Below are 25,243 nucleotides of genomic sequence, written 5' to 3' on the forward strand. Positions count from 1 at the left end.
TCCCCCCCCCCCCCCCCCCCCGCCTGATTTCTTTTGTTTCTTGGGGAAGGTAATTACAGAATTCCATTTGAAGCTTAAATGTCGTTCTTTGTGAGTAAGTAGGAAAAAACAAGTGGATTACTTTCCGTTTTTTTGCCAAGTGGTGCCGAAATAAGATGGTTTAAAAACACAACTCTCGAATGTTTTACAGTGGCAGTGGGAGTTTGGGGGTACCCCGCCCTCTTTTTCTTTCCACATTTGAAATCTGACAAATTTAAAATGCATTTTTTAGAACGGGGGATACATATGTCCTTCAGAGTCGACACTGAAAAATAATAAAGGAATCTGAGTTTGGGGGCCATCAGGCTATGAAAATTACAGTATTATTGTACCAGCATCCCCTGGGAATAGCAGGCTCATTTCGTCTGCCACACTTAATCCAGGTAAGACCGAAGTGCATTTTATGGTGCCGTCCGGTCAGTGTCCAATATTACATATTTCTGGCTGGCAAACAATGACAAGTAAGTGAGAGGCTTTTAAAAAATAAGTAACTGTGGTAATTGCTATTCATCTACTTATTGCAGAATACTGAATGTTGCTTTATTAATCATTTTTATGTTTTCATTTTCTTTGCAGAGCATTGGGAAAGGGTCATTGTGGTGCATAGACCCAGAATATAGACAAAATCTAATTCAGGCTTTGAAAAAGACACCTTACCACCCATACTCACACGTGTTCAATACACCTCCTGCCTCTCCTCAGGCATATCAAAGGTAAGCAATTCAGACTTCCTTTTTTTTTTTTTTTTTGGTCTACTGAAGTTGCATTATTTTGGTGGAGACAGGCACTGAAACTAATTTAATAGGCTGTATGATATGAAAAATAACTGTAGGTAAATGAGAAAGAAATGAGGTATTATTGGAGGTATACCCACTGTTGTATTTCCTGCAAACCTTACCGCTTCTGGCTGCTTCGGAGGAACGTGCTTAGAAGGCTTCACAGTGGGCGAAATACTGTCTTCCTGGGTAGAAACATTTACCAAGAAAAGTTGACAGCTTTAACATCTCCATGCGTCACGGTTTGTTGGGATAGAAGTACAGGAATGAGTCAGGTAAGCACTTCGGTCTTCCCAGCCTCTGACTGAGAGAGTCTACAGGTGTTCACTGAAGGACTCACTTGATTGTTGTCATTCCTGGTCTCCATGTAGACGGTGCTCCAGAGTGATCATTTTGTTGTGGTTACTTGGTGTTTGCCTCTTCAAGGAGAACAGCAGAGAACAATGGAGACTTTCATTCCCCCTCACATGCCCATTTGGGTTGAGACAGTGAGGTCATAGTGCCATTTTTACAAAGATGTAATTGGAGGGGAGAGTAGGAAGCCTGTCCCTAAAAATAGATAAATAAATAAATTAATTAAATAAAATAAAGGTGTTTATGTTAGATTCCAAAAAAAAAAAATAGCCACATGACACAGATACAAATTTTAAAATCGATTTTATCTCACATAGTGCCAGGGTTGTAAATATATTCCTCACTCCTGGAAAAAAAATTTTTTTCGTTTTTAAATGTAAAGAAGTGTTTCTATTGTAACCACCCAGTTGAGAGACCTTATCCTTGGGCTACAAGTTTATGTCAGTGAGGGATGGCGTGGATTCGTAGATTTCAGTGATTTTTATAGTCCACTTCTTTGCAGATTCTTTCCCTTGTCTGGTGTTTGCTCTGCAGAGGGGAGCACCAGGTGATCCTCTGAAACTGCATTAATGAAGTTCTTGTGCATCTTAGTTGAGAAGCATTCCATCACAGGCCCTAGACAATCAGTCTTCTGCAAGAGACGCGGAGGAACAGCTGGGCTCTCGGGGAAGACTGCTGTATGTCTGCCTTTGCTAGGCGATTAGCGTGATGGTAGCCATAGCAACTGGAGCATCTCCATAGTAACGCGTAGCCGAGACAGGTGCAGTTGCATCACAAGGCTGCTTGTTGCCTGGCAAAAGGACAGGCCATTAGTACTTAGATATACGCTGTTGCCTTAGAAACAAATAACCCTACATAGCAACTACAGTTGGTTTGAAAGATTTGGGGGAGAAAAAAAAAGGTTGTAGCAGCTTTTGTCTGTGTTCATAAAAATCAGCGCAAGCATACTTTATTGGAAATGACAACTTGAGGTCATATAGCTGTAGGAGATAAAATGGGATTTTCCAGAGCAACCCAGCCAACATTGTAGAAATGTCCAGAAGGACAGAGCCATATGCTTGGTTTTCTCCTTGTGGCTGTAGCTACGCCTGAGATGCAAGGGACCTGGGATGGGAGAATTACTGATCTCCGAGGTTGATGGGGGAGGCGATGACCCTCATTATTAGAATTTTCCCCAGATTCTCCCGTTCCTTTGTCATTCTCCATCCCCTCCGCCCCCCACCCTCCAGACCCCACAGAAAACCCTCACTTTCCTCCCCAGTTTGTATCTTGGAAGTATTTCATAGCCTTTTGTTCCTAGGACGTTAAGAACATAACTGTTATTCACTGGGTCATATCATTGGTTCATTTAGACAGTATTTTGTTGCCAAATGTGACCCCAAGGGAAACGCAATAATTATTTAATAATTTGAAGGATTATGGCAGAGCTCTGGGGGTTGCAGACTCAGGCAGAGGCTTTCCGAGCTGGCCTAAGCTTAATGACTTCATTTGATTTTTTAATATAAGCATAAAAATGCAGACAAACCAGAGCTTTTGTGATGAAAATAATTTCCAGTCGACTACTTCAGATCCTGCTCTGTCACCTCCAGTTCCTCTTCTCCCGGGTGACTGAAGGAAAAAAAAAAGTTTCTCTATCTACCCATGCGGGCGCTCAGATTTCACCTCCGTAAAGGTCACTGGATGTGGAGTGAGATGGCGTATCAGATTCTAGCTAGCCTCTCTCTTCCGTGTCTTCAGTCTGAGGACGGGTCACTTTCTCTGTCCTGGAGATGACTGTCCCTTCCTCGCAGAGCTTAGATTTTGCTCCAGGATCCTCTAGTGTGTGCGTTTGTGCTAAAGATCCTAAATACTGGATGACCATACAATATTTGGATAGCTCACAGTGAAGTGTGGTGTGTAGTTCACTTCTAAGTCCTCGGGGCCACTTGTTGATGGGACTTAGGGAGGATGGATGCGGGACAAAGCACGTCATTAAATAGGGACCAGAAATGCTGGCTTGACAATACCTGGCACGTGTGCCGTGAGGCGGGGGTCACCTGTCAGCCCCTCGCAGCATTGCCATCTGGGCACCTGGGAAGTGCTGGGCATTGGCAGGGCTGGTACTTAGCATGCTGAAGGTGGTGCTTACACTAGATGGGTGGTCAGTGCTGGTGCTTGCCGGTGTGCCTGGCGAGTAGCTCCGCCCCGAGCTGCAGCTGCCCAAAAACTGCTGGGAAAACGAGGCATCTGAAAACGCTGCCCCGGACGTTGTTCATGGCCATATACGCTGCTCGATACTGTAGCTCGTGGACTCCGGGCGCCGTGTTCCAGTGTGCCCTTTTGGATGTTTGCTAGGCTGTCCCTCTGTACCTGTTTCATTTGACACCCCAGCTGTGAATTGTTTGTGATTGAAATGCAGAGCTCAGTGACATTAGGCATAACAGACTAAGAACTAAGTGGCTTTTTTTTTAATAATTTAAAAACACTGTTTTTAAAGATTTTCATTTATTTATTCGAGAGAAAGAGAGAGAGAGCATGAGCAAGGGGCAGAGCAGAGGGAGAGGGAGAAGCAGACTCCCCCATGAGCCGGGAGCCCGACGCGGGGGCTCGATCCCAGGACCCTGAGATCATGACCTGAGCCAAAGGCAGACGCTCAACCAACTGAGCCACCCAGGCGCCCCAGAACTGAGTGATTTAACAGAAGTTTATTTTCTCACAGTTCTGGAGGCCGGAAGTCAGAGATCCAGGTGTCAGCAAGGTTGATTCCTTCTGAGTCTGAGGGACAGTCTGTTCCAGGCCTAGTGTCTGGTGGTCACTGGCATTCTTTGGGTTGTAGAAGCATCACCTCGATCCCTGCCTTCGTCTTCACGTGGTGCTGTCCTGGTGTGCTGTCTGTATCCAGATTTCCCCTTTGTATAAGGACGCTAGTCAAATTGGCAGAGGGGCCTGCCCTCCTCCAGTATGATCTCATTTTAACGAATTCGACCTCCAATGACCACATTCTGAGGTACTGGTGGCCAGGACTTTCACATGAAACTTGGTGGGAGGGGACACAGACAATTTCACCTGTAACAGCCCTTTTCTTAGTAAGACATTTTCACTGGTAAAAATATGGAGAAAGTAAGGAGGTATTCAAAAACAAAACAGTGGGGGCATGGTGGGGGGATACAGGAGCCTACCTGAAATTGTTCCCAGTGGCCAAAACTGGGACAATTTGAGGAGCAAAATAAATAACTGTTGGGTTATGACCCAAAACATAAAGTAAGTATCTGTGAGTCCAAACTGATGTAAATAAATGATGGAATAAGTAAATGGATATAGAGACAAATCTCCTGTACAAAAGAATTCCAAACAATCTCGGTAGCTACTCCTCCCCTCCAGGAGTTGGAGTTTAACTCCCCACCCCAAGTGGCTGCACTCAATGACTTGCTTCCACAGAGTGAGTATGGAAGGAAGCAGAAGAGGAGGTTTATTGTGGGAAAACCTGGCACCCACCACCTTGGCCAAGTGATCAAAGCTGACTTCCATGATGAGAGGTTGCCAGCAAGCACCTTTGATACGATGTCTTGGAACTGACGGTTCACCTCTGTGGTCTCCCCACCGAGCCCCCCAAGTCCATAACCCCTGCCGAATCACAGGAAAAACGTCAGACGATAGTTTTATCCCTGAGGCGGGGGTGGGGAGGACACTCTACAAAATCCCTGAATAGCACTCTTCAAAGCTGTCAAGGTCATCAAAGGCAAGGAAAGTCTGGAAAACTGTTACAGACCTGAGGAGGCTAGGGAGACGCCAGAGACTGAATGGGTAACGTGATATCCTGGACGAGTTCCTGGAACCCAAAGGACATGGGGGAGAAACTAGTGGAATGTGAATAAACCATGCAGTTTGGTTGATGGTCATGTACCACCAACCAGTGTTGGTTCCTTAGTTGTGACGAATGTACCCTAATCATGCAAGCTCTTAACATTAGGGAAACTGATTGAAGGGTGTCCGGGAACTCGGTGCTGTCTTTGTAACTTTGCCATTGAAGAAAAAGTAGCCCCCAACACACAGGCTAGTTGAGTTTATCAATTTTAAATATCCAAGGCATTTTTGGTCTAATGAAAAGTCAGATCACCGCGGCACTGAGCACTTGACTGACTGACTTTAGGTCTCTTATCATGACCCTATGTCTGAAGGGCTGATTATTGGGAGCTCTTGCTTTTACCTCATTCTCTGTAGGATCTGCAGAGCCACATGAGGGGACATGCCTGTTATTTGGATATTACAGTTCTTGGAACTTTATTTTTGTGAAATGGCACCCAACTTTGCTTTGTAAGGTCCCCAGGGCTGAGCTCAGGGAACTCCAGCTGAGCACGCTAAATCGGCTTTCTTTAGGACTCTCAGCCATGGCCAGTGTGGCCTTCAGACTCTAGGCCTGGGAACAGGTGGGAGGGATGGTATATTTGGGTTTCTTGCCTGCAGTCTTTCAGAAAAGTCCTATTGTCTATTTTAATGGTTATCTTGCATATGCCCCTCCTTCCTGCACATGGAATTTCTCGTTAAAGGATATGCATATTTTAATGCTTTTGATATAGATATTGCCAGATTGCCTTCCAATTTTACACTCAGTTCCAATCTATACTCCCACCAACTTTTTAGGAAATTCTCATTTTCTAACCTTTCTCCATATCTGATGGTTAAATAGACAGTTTGCCAGTGGGAGGCCCCAACTTTTACGATTTTGGTGTTTTATAGTGGGGACATTTAAACTTTACAACTAGATTAGTGCCCTGTAAACAGCGGCTGTCAGATAACAGTGTTTATGGCAACAGGTTGTTTTTAAAAAGTATGTATGTGGATGGATCTTATGTCATACCTTCTCTGGTATAGGAACCAATCCAAAATCAATTTATAGAAGAAACATTTTAATCATCTCTCACCGTAGGTAGGAACAGGTTTTATAATTAATCAAAAAGTATGGTTTATGGAGAGTTTCCTGGATGATCAGTTTTCAGAGAAGGGAATTTGTTTTAAAGATTTATTTTAGAGAGAGAGTGAGCACACACTGGGGGGAGGGGCACAGGGAGAGGGGGAGAGAGAGAGAGAGACAGAGAGAGTCCCAAGCAGACTCTGCACTGAGCTTGGAGCCTGACACAGGGCTTGATCTCATGCTGAGATCATGACCTGAGCCGAAACCAAGGATTGGGTGCTTAACTGACTGCACCACCCGGGCTCCCCAAGAAGGGAAATTGAATAAAGTAAAACCCATTTAGGAGCCAGAGCCAGTGTAGTTTCATGCTTCCTTGGTATGTGCAAAGATACCTCAGCATCTTGTATGCCTCTGGTCTATGTGGTAGGTTAGCCATGGTGGGGATCTAGCTAAACATGAGTCCTGAGTGAGGGGACTTTTGTTCCATAACTTACCTTCATTTGTCATTTAAATATATCTTCACTCTAAAAATAATCACAGCATATTTTATATTTTGTATATTGTGGCCAAATACGTGTAAAGTTAGAAAAATCCACAAGACTTAGATGATCTAAGCTTAAAGAATCATTTTTTGGATGACTTTATTTATCTAAAGTTTGCAGAGTCAAAACAGTACAGTGTCTGTTGCTCTCACTTTTTTTTTTTTTTTTTTTTAAATAAAGAAAATCCTGGGGCGGGTGCCTGAGTGACTCAGTGGGTTAAGTGTCTGACTCTTGATCTCAGCTCAGGTCTTGATCTCAGGGTCACGAGTTCAAGCCCCATGTTGGGCTCCACGCTGGGCCTGGATCCAACTTTAAAAATAAATAAATAAATAACTATAAATAAAAATAAAATCCTGGACATTCAGACTTGTCATTTAACTCTTTATGTTTCTTTTTGCCTCTTCAGAGCCATTTAATGAACCACGAAAAATACGTTAATGGCCTCTCCAAAGATTTTGGCCTTTTGATACTGAGGGTCTTAATGAAAATGGCTGATTTTCCTGCTGACTCAGCAGTGCTGCCCTGTTCATGTGCTTTGAGCTTGTTCTTTATGATTTTTTTTAAGCGCCTGCAGGGCAGGGAAATTGTACAGAGAGTGGTCAGTATATATTCAAATTAATGAAATTATCAGTGATTCCTCGCCAGGTAAGAGAGCTTTGGCTGAAGGAGTGAACTGGTAATGGCGGATGGGGGTTTGCACTGGGAGGAGGTGGGAAGGAGAGGTGTTTAGGGAGCTCATCCTTTTAGACAATTAGAAGATTAGAAAATCCTTAGAATCTTAAGCTTGTTAACATAACTGTGTTAATTCCCCCACCAAAATGCTGAATTTGCACACAGCAAGGAAGAGCTTATTCATTGCTTGGATAGCATCCAATAATTTTTTAACTTACAAGGCATCTTTCTTTCCAGTTATTCAGAGTGGTGTGCATTTAATCGTTGGCAGAAGAACTGTAAAACCACAATAAGATCAGTTTTAACTTGCACTAAAGGAGTTTAATTGTTAGATTGTCGTGTCGTTGCAAGTTTTAATTCGGCCAAGCATGAAAAAGAATGTGAGGGTTTAGATCAGTTGCATCATAATTACATTTCTAATATTTACTTGTAAGCAATATATTTGACGGAAACTGTAAGTAGTTTTTTAAATTCTCATATTCAATACACTTATCTCTGTACATTTAATTTAAAAGGGTGAGTGAGGTATGATGTATTTTGAAAGAGTATGCCTAAATTGCAACTTTTTGCTTAGAGTAATTTTTTTAAAAATAATTACAAAAAATCAATATGAAGCTTCGTTGTGCTTAATATGTAGAAGGATATGCTAAATTAATGCGGTAAAATAGCTATTGGATTGAATGACAAGGTTTTCTAATGGTGGTACTTCCGAATATAAAGTTTATTTTGTTAAAAATTTGGCAAGACAGGGAGTAGAAAAGGCTTAACATTGTAGGGTTTCACTCTTGCATATTAAGAAAAACAGTGCTCATTTACAGTGTGAGCTTTGAAAATCCATTAGTTGGCTGTAATTTTATTTGCATATCAGATCATACTATCTGTTGACTTCCATTATATTTTCTGAGTTGGTCACAGAGTATTTTTAATCTTAGCCTTTTGCCTTCATTATGCTGTTCTTTGTACACTTCCTTCTCGTTCGGTCCTACATTATTTTATTTAAATGGAAAACAGCCCGTTATCGTTGGCACTTAGGTACTAGGCGTATCGTGTGAATATTGCGCCCAGTCATCCAATTTCACTCTGTTTCCCCACGTGCTTTGAAGGTTGAATGTTGAAGCAGCAGGGCTGATGACATCCATTTTTACTCAGGTGCTGAGTAAAGCTCATGGTTGGGAGAGCGACACACTTACTGTTTGGTCCTCTGATCTCCTTGGGTGCCCTCAGTCCCTGGTTTGTATTCTAATGGCAGAAGTGTTAGGAGCTCTTAAAATCTACTGATAACATTTCTGTCAACCTAACTCCTGAGATGATGGATAACGAAGAGGTTCTGTGTCCCTAATTCCCGGTTAGAAGGTCGAGGTGTCGATGGACCCACCAGGAGTCTGGGGTCTTTGCCCGGTTCTCTTCCCGTTTGTTTGCTGTTCCAAAGAGCCAGTGGAGGACCAGAGGCTTGGAGGAGGACTGGAGGACGGGGCAGATTCCTCATCAGAGCATCTTAGGCATCGCTAGGCCGTGTCTCTAAAGTGGGGCTGACCTACATTCTGCATGTTTGTCAAACTCCTCACCTTCCCAGAGGGGGAGAAATTGATCTCTGTGTTCGAAATATGAAAGAACTGTCAAAAATGCCTGAAATCAATGATGTACAGTGTGAAACAACAGGCAGCATATTCTTTGTTTTGCAGCAGCGTAAAATTGGCAAATTTTTCATCACAATAGAAAAGAAAAACCCACCAGTGCTGTGTGTAAAAGCCTCCTCTTTCCTCATCTTCCCATTACAGCTAAATACTTCTGGATTTTATAGATTAAAAAAGGAGGGGGGTTAAACAGAGAGGTGTAATATGATTAGATTTAGCCGTAGTGGAACCCATCATTCATAAAAGATTTGAGGAAGATAGAATGGGGGAAGGATTAGTTTACTGTTAGTGTATCAGCAGTGAATCATGTTGGTCAAAAGGGCGTTGTAGGTGGTCTTAGATAGTATTAATAAAAGATGAGTGTTTGAACAAGTGATGTGATGGCCAGTAATTCCCACCTTCAGTGTGGATCAGACCTCACTGGGGAGTTTCTGTCCAGATGGGAGGGCACTTTGAGATGATGCAGAAAGCAGTCAGGCTGGCTGGGGGGGGCAAGGAAGAGCTGGGGATGTGTAATCTGGAGAACGCCTTCAGAAGGTCAGCATACCTGCCATCTTCAGCTTCCCCTAGGGAGGGATTGGATCTATTGGGTTGAAGTTATGGAAAGAAAGATTTGGGCTCAATTAAAGAAGCTCTCCCTGGATAGAACAGCATCTAACACTGTGCCAGACACAAAGCAGGGGTTGGATGCATGTTTGGGTTGACGGGTAAATGTTTGGATTGATGGGTGAACGAGCTACCCCTGGGGATATTAGTGGACCAGTTGCCGGGGTCCTTGGGAGAGATTGAATTACTGCTTAGAGAATTGCAAGGTTCTCCCTTCCAGCTCTTGAGATGTTCTGTCTCTGAGTCTGTCGAGCTGCTGTAGCAGTCCAAGGATGGAGTCCCACTCTATAGCATGGGTTTTGTTATGTTGGAAACAAAACATTAGGGGAAATATGCCTGGCTTTCTTACTCAGAAAGGAGAGGTCAGGTTTTTCGCCTGAAATTGTTAAGATCGGATTTCAAGACCGTGATGGGACTAATTTAGTTACTCTTTATTCTGTGTCATCCAGCTTTTTGATTCATGCCCTATAATTACCTCCCTTGTTTTAGTGACACTTCTTTACATTTCCTTCCGTGTGAATAAAATTATCACTGCAGTGTTTTGCCAAGCAGAAGATCATTTCCAAAAGCTGTCCATCAAATCATCTGGACTTTCCTCCTATTGTTTATCCACTGAATTAATGAGAGCAACACCCACCCTTTGTATAAATCTCCACGCGAGAGCCAAAGTGCTGTCCTTGTTCTGTAGAATCACATGTTTTTGGCCAGAGCCTCTGATCACATTCTTAACCTTTTTTTCTTATGTAAGGCCCATGTCACATTATTTGTCAAACCATCTTTGAGACCCTGCCATATATGTGAAAGGTGTGGAAAGAGTGTGAGAAGCATCAGAAATTTAGTTAATTGCTAACTCCTTCTGATTTTTAAGTCATGTGGAAAAAACATCCATAAACCATTTGGACACATTTCTTAATCCTTATCTTTCTAGATTGAGTTGCTTAATCACAATAGTCCCAAGTTGAGACATGCTCACTGTGTGTTTATCTGCTTTTGAATGGAAAGTTTTGGTCAAAGTCTGCTAAGCAGCTGCTTATTCTACCCATATCTCTGTGACAAATTTGAGTTCTCTTCACTCCCCAGCACACATTCCCCATCTAGTTTGGCAGGAGTAAATGTGAATGGGGGGAAAAAAACCCATTCAGAAGAAAACAACGAAAAGACTTCTAGCAGTCTTCTCCACCTCCTTCCCTCTCCTCCTCCTCCTCTCCCTACCCCCTTCCTTCTGCCATTGTGGAGCTTGGGAGTGATGGGCTTCTTTTTTAACTATAAGGAGAGCAGAGGTTTTTTTTGTTTTTTTTTTTTAATCTTAGGATTCTTTTGGGCTAGAAATTGACACACACACCCCCTTTTCAGCTTATAGAGAAACCGAGGCACATAGGCTTTCCCCCTTTTAAACTTTCCAGCAGAGTCCCTCACTGGAGGGGGGTGTTCTGGCCAGCTTGGTGAGTTCCTCAGGCCCACAGCCCCCTGCCCAGCGTTCTGCCTCCCAGCACTTGCTGTGGAGTGGACTCCCGCTGGTCCTGCAGGTGGACTGTTGGACGCAGCAGCTGTGATATCCTCAGGAGGAAGAGAGAAGTCTGGGGAGCAGAAGAATGAGAAAGATCTAAAGATCCCAAGCTCTTCAAGTGTGGTGCTGGCTTCCCCAGCTCTCCCCTACCTCCCCACCTGTCAGAATCCCACCCCTTTGGTAGACGAGAGGTCAGACAAGGTGCTCTGTTCTGGGCCTGTGCCTGATGAGCCTTGGTACCTCGGGCAGGTCCTTCTGCCACGCACAAGAGGACATGCAATGGAGCCAGACTTGAGAGTCCCACACGGCTGACCCAGACCAGGACTGGAGCCCGCCCACCCGCTCCTGCGGGCCATCCACCTTGGAACTGGGCTCTGAGCAAATCCCAGCAAGTCTCAGAGAGACATGCAGGTTAGAACCTCGCCTGGGCTGTGCCATCTTGGACAAGTTACCTGGCCTCTCCGAAGACCTGCCTTTGTCACTCCTTTTGTGATATCATAATACCTACCTCAAAGGAGTGCAGTAGGCATTAAATGAAGTGAAAGGGCATATCAAATGCTTATCACTTGTGCCTGGCCCACAGAAAATCAATACATTTTAATTGCTCCTTCCTCACCATCCCCAGACTTTCCTTTTGATAATTGCATAGTTTTGTTTTTGCCCCAGTGGCATACCAATGCAGCCCTTGTATAGATGGGTTTGCAATGTAAAATGCCTTTTTACACTTTGTATTCTGATAGTTTCCACAAGATTTAGGATCTATAAAAACCAGTACTCTCTTTGAGTTCTCACTCCCAGTGCTCTAAACAGAACCCTGCATACAGGTGTTACTCAAAAGATATTTATTGATGATTTCTCTTAGAGTGCAGAGCACAGATTATAGAAGAGTGCAAAATATTTCTTCTAGCTGCTCAGGGATGCCAGAAAAATTGGCCACCTTCTTCGTCTTTACCGTCACAAGGTAAGGGACCTAGGCAGGTGGGCGGGAGAGGCTCCGCTCTGTAGCCCTTCCCTCTAAAGATAATTCAGGGATTTTGTAGTGTTAGTGCTTCTGGCTTTCCATCTTCTTATCTGTCTGCCAGGGCCCTGGTGTACCTCTGGGCATCACAAAGCCTGTGGATTTGGGCCAGGTGATTCCTGAAGCCCTAAGAGAGCCATCAGGCTACTCTGGGATGGAAAGGTGGTAAATTCCAGGCTGTTGACTCCAAGGCACCAAATATTGTCAGAGGACTAAACATTTTGCAGCTGCCATAGAAAATGCAAATGGGCTTAAGGTGGTGCTGGCCAGGAACCGCCCCAGCTTGGTCTCTCATTCATGATTCCTCCCTGAGAAGACGCCTCCCCTGTACACTTCCTGCAGGACAGAGCCCTTGAAAGGTGAGGCGCTCCGGCTCTGCCTTCCCCGATCATAATGGGAAAAGTTTTCACCACAGGCTGGCCCCAACAGTCCATTGTGCTCATTCTCTAGCAGATACATAATCCGTGTTTAAATCTCTTGGCAGTAACTCATTAGTTTCTCCCCCTACATTCTTTTCCTCTTTGATGAGAACAAAGCCCGGCTCTTCCCTGCACCAGATCTTGCCTCTCTCTCTCTCACGTGGGAAACCTCACTGTTTTTCTTGCATCCCTTAGGAAAGAAGTCACCCAAATGGTAGCCTTCCCTACCTGCGAAAAGATGAAGATCTTGTTCTTTGTAACTCGAAAATCTGTGTTCAGAACTCACAAATACATGGTACCCTGGCTTCTGCGGGGGCTGTGCTGGTGATGTACCTCGTGGCCTGACCAGCTCAGGACCCCCTCGCTTGAGCAGGTCCTCCTTCCAGCTCTTTAATGGACTGTGCTAGAGAAAGGAAGGCTTGGACCTATGGTAACTCCAGTGGAATCTTATTAAATCCCTTTGAAGTTCCCTCTTTCCGACGCCGCCCCCTCTTGCCCGCCCCTTTTAGATGTGGCTGTTCTGTCATCAGAGTTGTTGAAGTCAGAGTTAGAGGAAAACCAGCCTGAATTTCTGTAAAACAGCTCTTTGATGCAGAGTAAAGCAAAAATCTATTTCCATCGAATAGTCTAGACCTAACAAGAAATGGGCTAAGGATGTCCGCTTTTTAGCAGTATGGGATTAGAAAGAATTTTCAATTCAGTTAGTCCCTCCTGTTGTGAACCCTGAACTGTGGTTTGATTCTGGAATGTGGGTGAGAGGCAGGACACCAAGCGTTTATTAAACACCTACTCTGTGCCAGGCTTGGCCTAACAGACATCATATATGCAGTCTGTGTAAATTCTTAGAGGGTCCAGTGAAATTGATCTTTCACTGTCCTGCATTCGAGAGAACTAGCGCAGAGAGGTGTCCTGTGCCCGCTGCTGGCCAAGCGGGGACCCGAGCCAGCCTAGTCTCCTTATTCTGACGGCAGAGATTCAGCTCTTCCTGCCATAATTGGGCATCTTGTGGTCACTGCCTTCTAATGGAGATACTCTCCAGCATCTAGTTTTTGAAGAGGTGAGCCTGGAAAAGGAGAAATGGCGTATCACTTTCTCAACGGCATTTTAGGTTTTTATGAAGAGGGCAGGACAGATGGAGGCGAGACTAGGTAGGAGGCCACTGCAGTAGATGAAGCCATTGGGGTGAAGGTCTGAAACCGAGGACAGAGAGGAAGGAGCAGAGGCATCTGGAAGGAGATCCGTGGGCTGGGTGGGGGAGTGGGTTCTGAGCCGTGTGGATGGAGGAAGGCATTGTTGAGGGAGATGGGGAGAGACGTGCCTAAGAGGACCACGGGACATGCGTGTGGTATGCCATGTGTGTGAGGATCGCTTCTGTTTCAAACAAAAATAGACAAGTCAGTGTGGGACGGGAGAGACTCACACAACATTTCTCAGACTTGAGATTTGGAGATCACTTCATGATTTTGGAGATTATTTATGCTGTTCAATAAGAAACAAGAAATTCCAAGTTCACAGTATTAGCACTTGCCTTGTCCACTGTTAGAGATAATTAGGGTTTTGTCTTGCTTTTTCCTACAGGCCTGCTTAAACAGTCATCCTTGGGAATAAATGGCCATACAACTATCTTTTTTTTTTTATTATTTTATTAACTTTTTAATTTTAATTCCAGTATAGTTAGCATGCAGTTTTATAGCACTTTAGGTGTACAATATAGAGATTCAGCACTTCCATACATCACTCGGTGCTCCTCATAGCAAGTGCCCTCCTTAATCCCCATCACCTATGTCCCCCATCCCCCACCCACCTCCCCTCTGGCCACCATCAGTTTGTTCTCTGGAGTTAAGAGTCTATTTCTTGGTCATACAACTATCTTTCTAATCATTTTTTATGTGTAATTTAAAAAAATATGTCTGTGGGGAGATCTGACAGGGGCTAACCACCTTTTGGGTTTGAGGGTTTTTTGGTTTTTTTTTTTTGGTCCTTGTTGTTAAAGCAATATATTTTGTTAATGTTCTTTAAAAAAAACAAAAAACAAAACCAACCACTGGCCTGAACCTTTAATATGTATGGACTCAGTAAATATTTGTCAAATAAAACGAATACATGCAATTATCATCCTTTATTTGACATTGAAGTCATAAGATGGGTTAAAGACACAGGATTAATTTTAATTTGTCAAGGAATAAGCCATGAGGATTCTTCCCAAAATACCTGACCAGTTCTGGTTGACTCAGGTATATCAAACTAAGCTGTAAGTAGCTCTCAGAACAGTGCTCTGGAACTGCGTATTTGCTAAGGCAAGACTTAGGTTGTAGGGACTGGTGAGCTCTGCTGGTCATTTTGGTTTGTATGTGCCAGGTCGGACGGACTGCTTGGTGGCAAAATGCCCCATGGGAGGATGTTTTCAGTAGTTTAAAAAGGTGTAGGAATGATGCTCAATTTGAGAGAATCAACTGAAATTAACGTGCTATGCCACTGGGCTGTTTGCAATTAATCTTGGAAAATTTGGTTTTAACAATGTCTCCAGATCAGCATTAAGGGAATAAGGGGTAGGGTATCAGAATTCAGAATCACTAGAGAAGCTTTTAAGAAATTATACAGGATGTTGATGGTGGAGGAGGCTGTATGTGTTGGGGGGACTTTCCACTCAACTTGCTGTGCACATTAAAGTTCTCTGAAAAATTAAGTTGATTATTTTCTTTTAAATTTATGGAGCATCAGATGTAGTATTTAAAATCACTGCCTTAGGAGCTCTGGTTGCCATGGGGCATATTTGCTTCCCGTAGCATGAATAGGAAAATCATGTTGAGAATTACTGTCCTATTTCATAAAATGTTGGAGCAGAAAATAACCAAAAATCACCCAGTTTAGTGTTCCCCAATTGGGTACTACAGCGAACAGTTTCCAGAGATGTTAGGACTTTACTTTCGAGTTATACATGAAGTTTTCCATGGTCAGTAAGTTTGGGAAATGTAACTTTGGGAAATTATAACTTCTTTGTGATGAGGTAATTCAGATGTTTCCCACACTATTAAACAAACGCTTTTGGGGGGGCACACTTAATCAACACAGTCCAAGGAACACCAATTTGGGAACAAGTAACTTCAAATAAGGGTGTTACAAAAGTAGGTGGGTCGCCACTCGATAATGGGTTGTGAAATCAATTTAGGGGTTGCAACCATCCTTTTTTTTAAACAAAAAATAACAGAATAGCATAGAAAATACCAGAACGCTTTGCACATAGGAGGGTAAATGTCATTTTGTGAAACTGTTTCAGTTATATATGTGGGTTTGTGTGTACTCAGTCATAATGAGAACTCTATTTCTTACTGTAGATGATGACCAAAAAAATTCTTGGAAAACATCAGTGTAACAGTTCCTCAATTTTACAAGTGAAAACACTGAAATGGGTGTCAGGATCACGTGGGGAGTCAGGGACATAGTCTAAGTCTACTCTTTATCCTCTCCCACCTACGCCAGGGCGCCGCCAAATCCACACATCATCCCTTTTAAAAAGCAGCATTGATGGAAACAATGCAAATATTCATCAGCAGATGAATGGATAAACAAAATCTAGTTTGTATGGACCATGGAATACTATTCAGCCTTAACAAGAAATGGAATTCTGAAACCTGCTACAACATGGCCAGACCTTGACTTTATGCTCAGCGGCGTAAGTCAGACACAAAAGGACAGGTGTTGTGTGAATCCACTTGGATGAGGTCCTTTGAATAGGCAAACTCATAGAGACAGAAAGTAGATTAGAGGTTGCCAGGGACGGTGGAGAGGGGAGAACCAGGAGTCAGTGTTTCCGGGGGACAGAGTTTCAGTTCAGAATGATGAAAAAGTTCCGGAGGCGGACGGTGCTGATGGCTTCACGGCACTGGGAACGTACTCCAGGCCACGGAATTGCACACTCAAGAAATGGTTAAAATGGCAACTTTTATGTTATGGCTATTTTATCACACTAATAATGTTTAAAAGAACTGAGCCTCAAAAAAGAATCATAATAGTTGATGATAAAAGCAACACAGCGTTTCTTTCAGACAGACCTTATTTTATGTCCTAACCTCCGTTCATTCCTTCGGAGCTCCCCGTGTGCGTGTCTGGGCCCAGGCGCCGAGGATTCTGGGGCAAACAGTGAGGGCTCCCTGCTGTCAGGATTCCCTGGTGCAGAGTGTGGCCACGGGTGACCCTGATTCTAGAATGCCTGGCAGGTGACAACAGCTAACATTTCCGTAGGTGATGCATTTTTACAGCAGCGAGTCACGCTTAGCATGTGACCTTTCCTGTGCTAATAGCTCTGATTTTCCAACTGCAACATTTGGATAAACCAACAATTTGCTTTTTGGAAGGTCAAGCAGAAACATATTTCATGGTTTTTCCCATGGTTTCACCCTTTCATCAGTTGGTCATTAGCCCCGACCCGGAGACAAATAGCCTTTTCTTGCTTTGCTTCTGCCTCTGTCTTCACAAGACCTCCAGGCTTGCTGCAAATAGCAATTTAAGAGCAATGCTACTACCCACAAGCTGGTTATAGTGATTCCTGCTGTGTCCACTCTCTGCTCTTGCTTCACATGTTTGCGTATGAGAATCTGAAGAGTCAGGGTGAACCAGAAACGAGTGTGAGGGTAGCTGGATGGTGGAGAATGGTTGTGTGTTTCTTCCTTGGAGCCGACAGGGTTTTGAAACCCCTAATGCAAGGCAGTTTCTGCCCATAAAATTTGCAACAGCTGGGAGTCGCCCCTCGGCTCTGTTTGAGGACTTTGGAGCTTTCTTACCCCTCAGGCAGGCCCCTTTTTGTGTCCGGTCCCCACACAGGTATTGACAAACAGCAGGTCTCTGCTTGCAGCTTCCCTGTTGGGATCTCTGCGGGCCTCAAGCTGGCATCCACAGTAAAGGAAACTGGGAGAAAATGCGTCTTACTCGACCAGTGAGGATATTTAACTTGGTTTACTGGAAGCTCAGGGAGAGCTTCGGAAACATGGCTGGTGGAATCTTCCTGAATGGGGGCAACACATCATGATAACGACCTCAAAACCCTTAGCATGATCTTGTGAGTTGGAAGTATAACTCGGGGCTTCTCTACCTTGGCACTCTTGACATTTGGGGGTAGGTAATTCTTTGTTGCAGGGGCTGCCCTGTGCATTGGAGGATGTTTAGCAACATCCCTGGCCTCTACCCACCAGACGCCAGTAGCATCCCCCAACTTGTGATGATCAAAAACGTCCCCTCGGGGGCAAAATCACCCCTGGCTGAGAGCCAGTGGCAAGCTCCAAGTACCTTCTGCTGTGTTTTAAGTTTTAGCTGTTGAGGACTTTGTCATGGCCGGATGATGTAAGCTATTTATTTCATTCCTGTGTCTTTCTCTCCCACATCTAAGTGGAGGATGATAACCTGCTCTTCATCTTATTAAATGGCCATGATATGGGTACTTCTGTTGAGTTCCCCTCCTATAGTGGTAAGAGTTGTTTGAGACCATGGGATTCTTTGTGTTTTCCTTACTTGTCACAGAGCCCTAAATGGATTCCCAAGTTCCATCTTCCAAAACGCAAAGCATCCATTTTCTTCCCCTAGGCTGGAGTAGCTGGATGTTTCTTTATTCATTCATCCAGTGTTGCTGGAGCTCCCGTGTGCCATGCTTTGTGCAAGTCACTTAGATGACTGAGCCAGGTTTCCTGTCACACTAGTTAGAAAGACGGACTTATAAATAAATCTAATGTAACGTGAGGATTGTTTTCTGTTATCTATGCAAAGGGCAGTGGTTTAACTTCCCTGCATATTTTGAAGCTCTTCCCAAGTCTGAAGAAACAAGCACAGTTAATGACTATTTCAGAAAGTGTTAGCATGCAGTCTGAGGGAGCACTGCTCTGGAAGTCGGAAAACTTGGGCTTTTTTATGTTGACACTGGCCCTGATTAGCTGTGGGCCCTTATCCATGTCACTTCATCTTTCTGGTTTGTAAAACAATATGTATGGTTTACATCATCTCTGAGGTCCCTTCTGACTCCAGCAGTCTATGCTTATTATAATAACAACCATATTATAATTATTAAATATCATCATGATATATTTTAGTGCTAGGAACCTCATGATGAGCCAGTCTTTGTGAGGAGGATTTATAGTAAGTTTTTAAATGGGTTCCTGCTCATTTGTGCCTGGTGAGGAGACTTGGATAACTCTGGTGAGGTCAGAAGCCTTTGCAACACTTCGAGGCCCCATTTAAGGGGTAGACCAGCAGTCTGAAAGATTGAAACAGATGTTTTGCCCTGAAGCTCCGTAAGAAAGATGCTATCTCTAAACAGACCCATCACCTTTGGAGGGCTTCTTTCCTCAAAGCTTTTTGGGAGGTAAGGTAGGTGCCCTTTTTGGGGGTAGGTGCCTTTTACCTATATCTTTCTGTTTACCTCCAGAATTACATAAACTCATTAGGTAGAGGTTATTCATTCCCTCTGTGCCTGAAGCAGTACGTTAAGTTTGCTGTCCAATTTAAACCTTGTCTTCACATCTGTCACTTCTGGATCCTGTAAGCTCCATCCCCAGGTTACCAGGGCTGGTAACCTCAGGGATGGCTGTAGGCAAACTCGTGGCAAGGGATGCCCAGTCAGGGATAAGATCTGTAGTCCTATGCGTGTTATGTAATAACGGGAGAGAAATATTTGGAGTATTCTCCTTTCTTCAAAACACTTTGCATCCTTATTAACATTTCAATGATGGTCTTGCAGATAAATCTCACCTTTGTCAAGAAACCATTATGTGATCTTTCACTGCCCATCCGAAAAGATTTCCTCAATCACCTGAATGATACTTGGCAGATATTGCCTTATATTGTGGTCCTGTGTGTTCATGTGCCATTTCTCTTACAAGATTGTAATGATCTCCTAGAGCTGTGATTGTGTTTAACCACCTGGAAAGACCCCACGACCTGGGTCAGGTTGTGTGTGCACGCATGTGTATTGGATACCTGGTTAACGTTGGGGGAATGAATTGATGGATCACAGTGTCAGGCGCTGGGAAGCACTCAATAAATAGTTGTGGAATTGGACTGAATTGTAAGTGGTTAAATATTTCACAGTTCTCTAGTCTTCCTGCTTCATGCCACTTACTGCAGGTTAGGAAATAAGATGAAGCTGTGTGTAGGCACCTAAAGAGTGAAAGGTGGTTGCTGGTTATCTGAAGAGCTTGTAGAGCTTTTAGCTGTTGTATAGTTCTCATTCTTTTTGTTTTTTTTTAAGCAGTGTTTACTATTTCTAGCTATTATGCACACTAATATAAAAATTTAATTAGACCCTTTCTTTTCAATTAATTGTTACGGCCGTGTTTGTTTGCTCTCTCGGCAGAGTCTGCGTTGTGGGAACAAGAGAGATCAATTTGCTATCACAAAATTCATTACTTTTGACTAAAGTCCAGTGTGCCTGTGAGGGTATGCTCCACTCATGGTGACTTCTCAGGCACTTGGAGGATTGTAGATTGTGAAATGGGCAAGTGTTCAAGTAACTTAAGAGACAGGATCTTTTTGAGCCAAGAGGAGTTGTGATTTGGTCATTGGCCTTCTCAGAACAACACAGGCAGCAAAATGAAAATTCTGGACAGCTCATGAGATTGAAAATACACATGCCTCTTATTTGTGTCTCATTGTTGAATATTTAAGTATCTAGAGAGTTGAAATTAGGCATAGAATATGTACAGGGTTCTGGTTTAGGAAAAGTATTCGCTTTGGTTGTATCTATAAATGAAGGTGTATGTTAGGAAGGCAGGGGTCTCTAGTTTTGTTCCTTTTTTACCTCCAGGACACACACAATGCCTGGCACAGCTGTTCAGTAAATAATTGTTGAATGAGAATCCATGAGATAAATAGCTTGTTTTGCTTTTGATCATTGATTAAAGTGTTTTCTGGATTAAAGGTTCTCTGTGACCGTGTCTCTAAATCTGCATGAATAATATCTTGGATGGGGCTGTTTTTCAGTCTTGGAGATACTACCACACCTGTCTTCAGGCGCTCTAGCTACCGTATCTAACTGGGCAGGGCAGGGGGCTGGGCCTGGGCCTTGAGAGTCATAAATAATGCCCAGCGTGGTTTCCACAGCCCCCAAGGATAGAGCGTGACCTTGGCAGCCACACACCTCTAGCACCAAGCAGTCTGCTGCCATTACTAGGTCTGCGACTCTTGGGGAGGTAGCGAAGCCTCTGCTCTTGTCTATTCACTCATCTGTAAAGCTGAGCCAGTAATACCTGCTCTCCAGGATGGGTGGCGGGTCTCAAGTGACATAGTAGGTAATGTCCCTTATAGAAAGATATTCAATAACTGTGTCCATTTGCAGTTCCTTTACCTTCTAGCAGCATATTCCTTTTATGGATATAGTGGTTTTCCACTCTGCTCCGTATTGAATGGTTTACCTCTTACTCTTGTATGAAATGAGGAATATGAGAGAAAGGACCCAGTGGCCTGAGTTCCTTGGTGCCTCAGGGAATCTTTGATACAGCGCAGAGTTAGAAGTCAAAGCACGCGTGCAGAAAGGACTCATCCTGTGTGTGTGTGGGTGGTGGGGGATGAATGAGGGAGTAAGAGCTCTGGGAGCAGCGCCATCCAGTAGAACTTCTCGTGATGGTGGAAAATGTTCTCTGTCTGCACTGTCTAATGCACAGCCACTGGCCACATGGTGGCCACTGAGCACTTGAGATGTGGCCAATTTGAGGGAGGAGCTGAATTCTTAATTTCATTTAATTTTCATTTGACTGAACTGATCACATTGGACAAATAAGGAGTGCATTGGATAGGAGGGCTCTGGGGCCTGCCTGTGGCTCAAGGGCTCATGGTCTGCTTTTCCCAGGAGCTTGTGAGAAATTCAAAATCTCAGACATCACCTCCAATCTACTGGGTCAGAGCCTGCTTTTTGGGGGTGCCTGGCGGGCTCCATCGAGCACATGATTCTTGATCTTGGGATTGTGAGCTCAAGTCCCACGTTGGGTGTAGAGGTAACAAAAAAGAACCTGCTTTTTTTTAAAAAATGGTTTATTTATTTTAGAGAGAGTGCACAAGTGGGGAGGGGGGGTGGCAGGGGGAGAGGGAGAGAATCTTAAACATACTCCTCGCTGAGCACATAGCCTGAAGTGGGGCTCCATCTCACAACCCTGAGATCATGACCTGAGCTGAAACCAAGAGCTGGACACTTAACAGACTGAGCCACCCAGGCGCCCCAAAAGGAACCTGCTTTTTAACCAGATCCCCAGGTGGTTCGTGTGCACGGTTGAATTTAGGAAATGGGGCTGGCATCTGAACTGCTCAGTTTTCTCTGTAAACTTGTGTGCGGTTGTGGTGCTCGTGCGGGATGCTCACTCAGAGCAGCGGGTTCTTACTGTCCTCTGGTTTTTAGGGGACCTGTGCATGTGGGTCTGTGTGCATCCCTGGGGTTCAGACATCAAACGAGAAAGTTACGTAAGCTTTTAGCTCAGGATTAAAGGCTGTTTTGCTGATTCCTCCTCCTGAACCTTGTTAATTTCTATATTCCCATGTTTTCTCCCCAGAAGATAGCTCCCCTTTTCCCTTCCCATTCACTACTCTATAGCTTTCTTTTTCCTACTACTTTGCCCTAAACTGGTAAAGATGTGGGTGTGTGTATACACACACAATACACACACACACACACACACACACACACACACACACACACACACACACACACACCCCTTTTAGGTGTTTCAAACCAAATCAGTATGTTCAGGTTGTGGTTATCTTAATGCTTCCAGCATGCTGCCTAGTGATAAATATTTCAAAAGGAGAAGTAGCATTTTCTCTTTAAGCGAAGTTAGAGACATGTCCCCCACCAGTCTGGAAGTATTAATAATTTCTATTCTGTAACGGTGCCGATTTAACCAATTGAAACAACAATGAAACTTCGAGAATTTCTTTGCCATCCATCAGTCAAATCACTTCGGCTAATGCACGCATTGCTTGGGTAGTGATGCCAGCCAAAGCTGAAAATCTGTGTGTTCGTTTTGGTGGAGACTTTCCATTTTGCCCCTTTAAAGTCTTGAGTGGCTCACAGACACCAGGTGGTGGTGATGACCCTGTACCTCACGTCTATACCATGTTGATAGCAGGTTGGAAAACATTGAGAGTCTGTATCTGGGGAGCTGTCAGGAGCACCATGAGGAAACTGAGGCATAAAGGCTGCATGCTAAAGGGGGCCACACACCGGGGTTCTGTGTCCCTATAATGTGTCTCGAAAACAGACCCAAGGTCACAGTGCTAGTAAACGGCAGAGCCAAAGTTGGACCCCTCGCGGTTTGGTTGCCAAGCGTGCTCACCCCCCCACCCCCCGGCATGCTCTGCTCTCTGCCAGGGATGGGCTCCCTCCATTTTCCACTGTGTTTCCCCTTCAGTCCTTGCTGTCACTGTCACTGCTTCTCCTCTCCTCCTTCACATCTTTTCTCAGATGTCACCTTCTCAAGGACACCTTCCCCGGCCGCTCCATCAAAAACAGCGTGTGTGCGTGCACACACATGAAATGCACACACGCACCCACCCACCATCATTCTCTATTCCCACTGCTCTTCTTTATTTCCCTCCTTGGTCCTTATTATCACCTGCATCTTACGTACTTGTTTGTATGTATGTCCCTTGAGAGCAGGGACTTGGTTTTGTTCATTGCTGTAACCTCTGGGTCTAGAACAGTGCCCAGCCCATAGTAACACTAGATGAATATTTCTGAATGAACCAATGAATGAATGAATCAATGAGTGAATCAGTGACTCTCTAACCTGAGAAGCTGCTGTCATCTCCTACATGGTCTCTTTCTTGCTTCTTTCCTGGAGTGCTAATCCTCGGTGGCCTGAGTGATCCTTCTGGAACTCTACCTGCCCCTGACAATCCCTTCCAGAGGCTTCCTGTTCTTATGATTCCTGACTGCCTCCCCGGCCCTTCTCCTCTGCTGTACGGCCATTCCTTCATTTTTCAATCATGCCACTACCCCTCTTTTCCCTCTTTCCCTCCTCGACCCCTGCCAGCCCTGGGCATTGTGTCCTCCTGCAGCTTGAGCTTGTCTGTCTGGCTTCTACACTCCACGGCCATCTCTCGCTCGGTGGACTGTAAGCTTTATGAGGGCAGGAATCCTCTCTGTCTTGTTCCCCTTCACTCACCCCAACTTCAGGCTGAGCACCCTGCTCTGAGTAAGCACCTAATAACTGTATGGGAGGGTGAGTGAGGCCACTTAATTCTACAGGTAGATACGCACAGAATTTGTTGGAACCCAGTCTTACTTCTCTAGAATTAAGTGTTTCTTTGGCACTACGCAGTCTTACTGTTCAAGCTGTGAGATTTAAAGACAAAATGCTTCCTGCTAATTATTAACAGTTGCCCTGTAAGAACAGAGCCATTATGGGGCCCTGAACCCTGGCACGCTGCCCCCCTTCCAGCAGCGAACAGCGTCGTAGAGTGGGGCAGCTACCACCCTGGCACCTGCTAGCCCTCAGATTACCCAAAGAGGATTGCAGTCTTGGGGCCAAAAGAGTAGGGAGTGGGTAAAAGGATTTGAAATGAGATTATAGGCCCTAAAAGCGCCTTGCTTTTTTGTTCAGGAAATAATTTACCAGTTTTCTTCAAGGCAGCGAGCCAATCCAGTTTAGGGACTGGAGTGGTAGATCAATGTCCTGGGGCTCTTGAGATACTTAAATATAAGTTGTTATCTGTAGTTGTGCTTCCTGGGCTTTTTGTTAAAAATAAAGGAAAAAAAAAAACAGGAATGGAAAGAGGAAAGCTCAAAATTACTCTAAACAAACAAAAGTGAACACAGGATCTTTTAAGAGCGTACAAAGACAGCCTCCGTTTAAAGAGTATCTTACTTGGTCAGTGTGCCTGCAAGCCAAAGTCAAGCCAATGGGTAGTGTGAGCAGAAGGCTGTTTCTTTATTTGGAACTCCGAGAAGGAAGGTCGTTTCCCTTGACCTCAGCTCCCTACCTCTAAGATCCTTCATCGAAACCCTGCAGGTTTGGCTGGGCTGGAGCGAGAATCAAGCCAGCTTTGCTGTGTGCCCTTTGTGGTTGGGTTTGCAGCCGTCCTAACAGTTGTCTTCATGCTTTACCATCTTTTTCACGTCGATGCTTCTTGGAGGTGTATTTTGCTTGGCCCTCGGCACAGGTGTCTCTTCTCCCTAAATCTTCTTTAGCGTCCTTCCTCTTCTTCACACTGCGGGCCTCCCTGCCATCTCTTCTATTGACATGAAGTGGCTTTTGGCTGATGGGAGCAGGCTTTCCTGTTCTGAGTTTGAGGGAGACCCACAAGGGATTTGTCTCACCGCCGCTGATGCCTGGGTCCGATTCTGGCAAGACAGCAGGGGATTAGCTCATTCACTGAGGTCTGCAAGAGGATGCCAGGTCGTCTGACACCCCACTCATACAGGATCGTAGATTTAATCCATCTTTAGCAAGGGGAGCAGTTAGCGCATGGGTGATCCTGCAGAAAACATCTGAGAGATTCTTCGTACTGTGGAACCCTGCACTAAGACAGAGTTTGGAAAACCAGAGCCACCCCGGTTACAAAACTTATCACCAAACCTGGTGTTTGGCGTCCTTCTTTAAATGTTTATTCTGATCCAGGGATCGGTTTGCTGCCAATAGGAAGAATGTGCTGAACGAACGCTTGCATGCCGGGGGATATTGCATTTTGTTCTTCACGGTCCTCAGTTTCTCGTTACGTCGGTGTAAAGTATGTGCCCACTCTCGAGAGGTCACAGGAGATGATTGTTTTGAATAAGTCCCCGATAGAAGCTTCTGACTTGTCCCTTTCTC

The 25,243-nt window shown here is 44.4% G+C and overlaps 1 protein-coding gene across 7 annotated transcripts in view; it reads left to right on the forward strand.

Moving 5' to 3' along the window:
• FOXN3 (forkhead box N3) overlaps positions 1-25,243 on the forward strand; it is a 380,637-nt gene that overhangs the window by 222,661 nt on the left and 132,733 nt on the right. For all 7 annotated transcript variants that reach the window (XM_081830069.1, XM_081830068.1, XM_081830074.1 and 4 more), the window contains one exon: positions 616-752. In XM_081830069.1, the coding sequence (XP_081686195.1) occupies positions 616-752 (137 nt within the window). The remainder of the gene's footprint in view (positions 1-615; positions 753-25,243) is intronic.

This window comes from Leptonychotes weddellii, chromosome 9 (assembly GCF_054177405.1).
Source record: "Leptonychotes weddellii isolate Sample4059 chromosome 9, ASM5417740v2, whole genome shotgun sequence".
Taxonomy (NCBI): Eukaryota; Metazoa; Chordata; class Mammalia; order Carnivora; family Phocidae; genus Leptonychotes; species Leptonychotes weddellii.